The sequence below is a fragment of the Gloeophyllum trabeum genome (assembly GCF_000344685.1).
Source record: "Gloeophyllum trabeum ATCC 11539 unplaced genomic scaffold GLOTRscaffold_00004, whole genome shotgun sequence".
NCBI classification, from domain to species: Eukaryota; Fungi; Basidiomycota; class Agaricomycetes; order Gloeophyllales; family Gloeophyllaceae; genus Gloeophyllum; species Gloeophyllum trabeum.
In genome coordinates this window covers 2,406,315-2,413,842 of record NW_006920413.1, presented here as the reverse complement: position 1 = coordinate 2,413,842, position 7,528 = coordinate 2,406,315, and the positions used below count along the sequence as shown (strand labels likewise).

General features: G+C 53.8%; 1 protein-coding gene across 1 annotated transcript; it reads left to right on the top strand.

The window, feature by feature from the left end:
* The first annotated feature begins 2,550 nt into the window (after positions 1-2,550).
* GLOTRDRAFT_137863 (HbrB-domain-containing protein) lies at positions 2,551-5,082 on the top strand. The gene is made up of 8 exons (XM_007866444.1): positions 2,551-3,169; positions 3,273-3,517; positions 3,568-3,790; positions 3,841-4,115; positions 4,167-4,438; positions 4,495-4,588; positions 4,642-4,768; positions 4,818-5,082. Exons 1-8 carry the CDS (start codon positions 2,693-2,695, stop codon positions 4,881-4,883), a joined length of 1,779 nt encoding a protein of 592 aa, XP_007864635.1. The 5' UTR covers positions 2,551-2,692; the 3' UTR covers positions 4,884-5,082.
* The last annotated feature ends 2,446 nt before the right edge of the window (positions 5,083-7,528 follow it).

Sequence of the window (7,528 nt, the reverse complement as noted above, 5' to 3'; positions counted from 1 at the left end):
CGTTTCAAGATCTACGCGATTTATTTGACACTATTTGGCTCTTAACCGTATATGGCGGACGGCAGGACCGGCACACGGCTTTGGACCAATCAAAGATGGGGTCCTCAAAGGACCCCGATTGTAGAACCACGTGGCATCTCTCTTTCCATCTTTAGCCAAGGTGGCGGATGCTGGTCAAGGGACTCAAGAGAACAGACATGACCTAGCTTGGGGCGTTGGAGATGCGGTCTCCAGGTGAAAGCAGCATACTTCAATGTCAGCTGTTTTACATAAATGTCTTGTATACTCAGAACCTGAGGGAGGAGTGAGTGGACATCTCTTCAAATCGTTGAGGTGAATGCTCAGTCGGAAATCATGGCTGGAACACAACTGCTTTCGCAAAATAAATATATTAGTATATGATGCTGCTCAGGATGTCAAGTTTTCAGCTTGCTACCAAATCTTATCTATGTCTACGGTAGCGGGCTCTGCCGCTCGCACGGCCCTACCGCCTTATTGTGGCAAATCATAGGAAACGCGGGCTGTCACAGGCCACGTGAATACACTGTGACACAAATGTCGCACGCGTCTCTGTTCTTTTCCTCCCGTTATCCATCATTCCTTCAACAACGACCTTCCCTGACCATCACTTCTCAGTAGGCTCTACAATATAACTGTGTCCGGCTGCCTCACGGCGAAGATCCTCGCTGATATTACGCCGACATAGTTGAAACGTTGAACCATGATTCGACGACCGCAATCAACAGCTCGGGCGTCAGCGAAGAAGGGGTCCCTGCTCAATTTCTTGATCTTTGACGAGCGACCGCATTGCGCTACAACGTTTCAATTGTGCTGTAGTTCGAGATTGACGTCGGACGCTGCGCATATAGCTATTGGTAAGCCCTTCCTCAGTGCTCGCATCCTGGTCCTGGTACTACTACTCACTTGGACTTGTTTGGGCAGAGCCGACCAGTCGCTGAGCCTGCACTGTGCTTTCATTAGCGTTGTCGTACTCTGCATTCGTTGGGATTCATGGACTCCGACGACACCCGCCATACAGGTCCCAAGACCTACCGTTCGATATTCTCTCAGAAATCTTCATCCTGCCCCTTCCATGGCGCCCTTATATCAGTACCAAACCCTTTGACGCCCCTCTAGTTTTTCTGCAAGTACGTTGGGGCTGGCGAACAGTTGCGCTCTCCATCGAGGGCCTCTGCAAATTGCTCCTTGTAATGTTCACACACGACTCTACCGGCCTATCCCGAGCCTGCCTCATGCAAGACTCGCTTGCGCGTTCTGGCACTGGTCCATATGCCTCGCCGTCCACAACGAATGCTAGATTCAGACCCGTAGGGCACCTGGGCTGAGAGACTGCCTGTCTCTTCTGGCTGATCACATGCCCAGATCCAAAGAAATATGCCTTTCGCTGTCCCTGGGGCAACTCTGCATTTCTGATATCGTCCCGGTGCCGCTGCTCGAGGAAGTCTGTGTATTCACGCATGCTGATGAATGAAACAAATCCGGGATGTCTTTCAGTCTGTTCGGGCCATCTCCTCGACTTCGTTTCCTCGCATGCGACTGGTGCTCCGTTGTGATTTTCAACGTCCCTCTGTCCTACCATTATTTTCCATGCCTGGACTTCCCTTACTCTCAACTCACTGCTCTGGACATGCGGAGTGTCGTGCCTCTATGGCAATGCCTTGATATCCTGCGAACTTGTCTGAACCTAGTTCACTGCAAACTCCACGTTGGACGTGGAGCTATCGACGGCGACCTGGCTACCATCCTTTGCGCCTAACGGAGCTCCAGACTCTGACTTTTGAGAATACTTTCGACGCCCTCGTTCATGGTGTCGTGGGTGCCCTGGTCCTACCTGTGGAACCTGAGGTGAGACTTTCTTGGGAATTCAAATCCGGGTTAACTAAAAGCTAAATGTGAAATGTGACAGGGCAATGATGCGAAGTTCGTCATGGCGGTTTCCCCTCTTCTCCATACTGCTCTCTTCTCCACCCTTGCAAGCAACAACCAAACGTGCACATAACGCTCCCTGCTACATTATTTTTCCCTTGACGAGTGTGTTGTTTCTAACCGTATGTTGAGAGGGCGCGCACTTTGTCCTCTTATCGTGCTCCGGAATTGCTGATGTTAGGATTTGGTGCCGCTGCGTTGCCAGGTTATTTGACGTATCGCGTCTCCCTCGTTTGTCGCCACGTTTTGTAGCATCACATGTTGCTGGCATCCGAGTCATTGCATCTGTCTCGCTGCATCGTTCAGGGAGTAGTACGCGACAGTACACTTGCTAGGTCGACACAAGGAGTAGCTGCGCACCAGTATAGTTCCTGCTGTTGCTGCTGGGCGGTAAAATGCACTACCGAATCTTGCCACAAACCTCTGATGAGCGTGAGCTGTACCATTATAGAAGAGACGTTACTCTTGCTTCACGTACCAATGCTGCAGCCCGTTGAATTTGCCCCCACTTCGACGAGGGCCGAATCTCGACCGTCAAATCAGGATTAGCAACGCCTGGAACGCATCCACCGCTTTAGTCTTGTACCGTACCGCCATCTTAGGGAGCTGCACCACGCTGTAGACGTCGAACAAGGTTCAACAAAGCTCGTATCTTTCCGTATTCTATGGTCTATATCCGCCTTGAATCAGCGTATCTGGAGGTATCAGCCGGAGCCAAACAGCGGAAATCACTGACAACAATAAGATGACGGGACGGCAGGCACTGCCGCACCCCATCGGGCGTCGGTCTCATGATAGTAGACCTCCCTCGCCGACGAGTAATACACGAAGGGACCGCAGGCGGACGTCGTCAGATGCGACGCCGACGACACCGAAAGCGTCCGAGCAGCCGTTCCCATCGTACCTCGACGCAGCGCCGAGCGCGACAGGGACGTCGAGGCGCCTGGGCTTCCTCGGCGACATACTCTCTTCGAGCTCCTCGCTGAACCGGGAGCGTGACAAAGAAAAAGAAACAGCCGGAGCCGCTGTTGTGTCTGCGATCAGGACGGGAACACCGATCCCTGCACAGCTGCTGCCACCGCGGACGCACTCGCGCGCCGACTCTGCGCTCAGCGCCCTCTCCGTTCCCCGGGACTCGTCGGCCTCGCCAGCACCAGCCATGGCGTCCTCGTCCAGCACCCCGGCGAGCACTAGCCTCAAGTCGCACACGTCCCCATCAAAGGTACGCAGCCCCATCACCTGCGGGCATAGCACGCACTCAGTTGACGTCCTCGGCTACGGCCACCCACCCTTCGGAATTTGATGCCGACCCCACACAACGCCAGCCCGCCTCGGGGAGAACATATGATTCGAAGCTCGTGTCGCGCGAGATGCATCGTCTGGGGAACCTCGCGCACCTCCCGGGCGTGGTCGCTGCCGCCGCTTCTGCCACCTCGCTCGCGCTCCCAGGATCCACGCCCGCTATCCAAGCTCCTATGATGGCCACCATCAGCTCGTCCGACAATCCATGGGCCCAGCTGCATGTGCACGTACTGCCGCTGTTCAACGGCGAACCGCTCAGAATTCCGATGTACGTCATCACATTCCTGTAATCACTCCATCTGACTGGATTGCCTGCAGTGAAGACCTGAACGCGCTGGTGAAGAAACACATACAGACGGTCATCTCTGCCTCGCCGCCTCGAGCGGTGGCTACTCTCGAGCACGATGCATCAGAGCTGATAGCAGCGGGCATGGTCACGTTCAACGCGAAGCTGGTCGGGGTGGAGGACGAAGAGCTGGTGCGGAGGGTCGTAGAGCGATGGATATTCTTCTGGGATCAGGTTCTACCTTACGTCGAAGGGGTGCGTCTACCTAACATTGTGCACATCTCACTGCTCCTTACGCGCCTCAGGCTCTCCTCCCATTGCAAACAGACCCCCTCCTCCTCGGCCTGTACCGCCCCGCCAAAACACACCGCTCCTCCTCCCCGACACGCCCCGGCACCCTCATCTCCTCGCCGCAGATCGACGTGCGCACGGTCGCGCTACGCGGCTTCCGCGACCGCGTCATCCTCCCGCTCTTCCCGCGCCTGAACGCGCGGCTCGAGATCATGAAGCGCGAGATGAAGGAGGGCCTGTTCGGCGGCGGACCCGGGGAGAATCAGATCATGCCGCGGCTGCAGCAAATGTGCGTTTAACTTTCCCCCTCTTTCTCCCTGCATCCCTGATGTACCTGCAGGCTTCTGGTGCTGGCGTCGCAGACTCGCCAGCGCCCGAGCACGCTCTCGCTCACGGAGCCTGCCCCGCAGCCCACCGCGGGCGAGGTTGCGATCACGCAGCTGCTCCGGACGATCCGCTCTCCGCTCTCGACGCTGCCGACGAACGCGACGATGCGGCGCAGCCGTACGCCCAGCTTCCTGAGCGGGCAGGTACCGCGGGACAGAAGGGGAAGGATTGGGCAGAAGCCCGGGTGGATGCGCGCCGAGAAGATTCTGGGGAGAGGGGACGAGGGTAAGTCATCTTTCTGGTCAGTGGAGGGTGAAGGCTGACGAGTGTGGGTGGTGTAGACGCGGACGAAGATGGAGGTGAGACGCCGCGGAACCTGGGTTACTTCGAGCGGTCGGAGAGGGAGAAGGAGCGCGAGTTTCTCGATTCGCTGCGGTACGCCTTACATTTCCTCTTCCTTTACTCGACTCACCGATGAGTGATCATAGGAGCCCTGATCCTGAAGGTGCCAATGCGCGAGCTAGCGGGGGTTGGGGCCTGGGTGGAGGCATGGAGGAGCAGGCCAAACCGGAGGAGGACGACGAGGATGAGGCCCTCGATTGGGATCAGGCGCAGGTGCGTTGGCTCGGTCAACTCTAGCGGTACGGGACTGACTTGACCATAGGCTGTTGTGGAACGTATGGTGGGCATGAAGCCGAATGATCAGCAGCCGAGTCGGAGGATGACATGAGCGTTGGCGCATTGGTCTTGTTATGTGTTGCTTTCACTTTCAATCTGCATCTGTAGTCCCGCTAACGGTAAATTATGCATATGGTGTATTTGTAGTAATCAGCACTAAAGTAGGTCCAGCACAGTAATTCCTTGATCTGATCTTGCTCCGCCCCCGGAGAAGCAATTCCTTTACCTGGGCCGGGACAAATCACTGTCCTTGTAGAATGTTGAGCGTGAACAGGAGATCTCCCTCGTCGCTGGCAAAGCCACAAGTCACTGCTCAACATGCCGCAACGCAAATCCAGCATAGGAGTGCAATGTTACTGATTCACGCAAGATTCACGTGTAGACTAATGCACGGTGTCAGAAGTCAGCATAGTGACAATGGGCCGTTACATGCACTCGTACTGGGCGGGTGTTCCGCGATCTTTAGAAGGTCAGTACATAAAAATTGGATGCCTCAAAGTCACCATCATGCTATGGGGTAGCTCATCATCACTGAATTCGTCACATTTACTCCAGAGCTTACCTCGGAAATGATCATGCTGTCCTCGGTGAGCGCAATATACACCTGGTTGGGCCTCTGTATTCCTGTCTGTTGCGCGGGAAGAGCCACGGCTTTACTGGTATACTGCAAAACAGTCTCGGTTCTCAATTCCTGCTCGTCTTCTCCGATCCAGTACGCGGCATGGGCTTTTCTCGTATAGTTCAAAGACTTCGCATCCCCCTGCACGGATTTGCGGGGCCGACGGCGCTGGCTCCTGTTGAAGTCGCAAATCTGCACTGTAAATTCTGACGAGCCTGTGCCTTCCGGTGATGGAAAAGCGACCCTATTTGCAGCCTCCATCCCTGCAGATGTGAAACCCTCCTCCAAGCATGTTCCGTGCGGTATGACGGCCCCTACTGGACAAAAATATAAACCAGCTGTCGTGCTGGGTCACCACCGGGCGGGGCCCAGTCGGACCAGTCCCACACCATCCCGTGCTGGAGACGGGAAGTTCAAGTCAGCACCGAGGCCGGGATGAAGTGCGTGTAATCTCGCCCTCTGTTGCTTCCGGGGGAACAACTCTTAGGTATGCAATGACGAACCTCTCACCGCCAGCTGGGAAAAACGGGACTTGGCGATCGCTGCTGCGAGTCCAATCCGGTATAACATCCACCTCCAGGTAGGCTGCACAAGCACAAACTATGCGGTCGATACAGGAAAGTGCAGAAACTCTCAGTCGATTCATGTTGGACACCGAGCGCAGGGGCCTGCTCCAGATCATAGATCTTCCATGTACACGAGGGTTCTTGGCTGATCGACAGAAGGACGAACTATGCTCTGGACTAGGTGAGATGATTACAAATTATTCAAACCCCTGAGCCCTATAAAAGTTATTTCTTACTAGTGGCTGATATGGGGGATATCTTGGGCATAGTTTGGGTATATTCAGTTATCTGAGGTACCTACCCTTCTACACCACACTCGCATCCAAGGGGGGTTCTCATATCAGAGTTCTATAGTGAGCTGAATATAAGGGGTCATATCACCATAATGGAGAACCATGGTGAGATTGTGCGAGAAACGACCAAGCTGGTGACCCATCTCACTATGGTATTGTAATATAGCAGCAATGTGTCTTAATACTAGTCATCAGTCAGCCTCTCTAAGCTCCTGGATTTGGCTATAGACTACCACCCCACACTATCATGGGCCCCAAAGTCATGCATCAGCAAATTGTCCCGCGGCTGGTAGTGGCTGGCACTTATTCCAGTTATTTTAGCACGTCTACAATCGCATTACCAGCCGAATACCAGACTTGTATTTATGATAAGCCAACCGCCTGTTGAGATACGCTTACCAGAGGATTATCTTATCATTCTATATATATACCCTTAGCAACAAAGCAACCACCAGCGCCTGACTGATGCGCGTCGCCTCACGTGCTAAGTTCAACATGGCGGACTTTGAACTTGACTTAAAAGCGCGCCGCAGTTCGACATCGTCACTCATCCCCTCTCTCCCTCGTATCACGACTAAGTCCCTTACACAGCCCTCACATGCTTCTGAATGGTGACATCGACGCCGTCTACTATAACTCTCCGCGGGTAAGTTCTCTTTGTGAACCCGTTGCCTCTCCTTAAACCGCCTAAGTACCTTCCTACAGCGCGTGTACGGCGGGGTTGATGTGACCTAGAAGTGGCCCTCATCGTGTATCGACATGTCTTGGTTGTGGGTAAGCCATTTCTCTCTGTTACTGTGTGCCCATATTCATAGGTTCTCAGATTGTCGGAGAGACAAGTCTGAGTCATGCTTGCTAGGTATGTTTAGTGACATGACTGATGACTGAGTGTTCTGATCCGTTCTGCAGGTCTACTGCTGCTGGGTTCTACACATACAAGATGACTAGTGTACCAGGTATGTCTCTCATCTCCCCTATCTGGTTTGTAGTGACATGGCTTGCTTTCCATTGAGTAGGTTGTGTGGAGGGTATGGGTCAGCAGATAGTACTGTGTTGAATGTCTAGCCATAGCAAATCCTGTCTAGTAGCTAGTCTGAGCAATTATACACTGTTTATTGTGTTCATCAGCCAATGCCCCCCTTTTTGTTCCAGGGATCTGGAATATCAAGCAAAAGACAGCTGATAGTCTGATTATGGGTCAAAGCAAGCTGGCCTGAGC

Coding starts and splice junctions, on each gene's coding strand:
- GLOTRDRAFT_137863 (XM_007866444.1), top strand. CDS start 2,693: ATGACGGGACGGCAGGCACTGCCGCACCCCATCGGGCGTCGGTCTCAT. Junction 3,170..3,272: donor CGCACACGTCCCCATCAAAG/GTACGCAGCCCC, acceptor ACACAACGCCAG/CCCGCCTCGGGGAGAACATA. Junction 3,791..3,840: donor TTCTACCTTACGTCGAAGGG/GTGCGTCTACCT, acceptor TACGCGCCTCAG/GCTCTCCTCCCATTGCAAAC.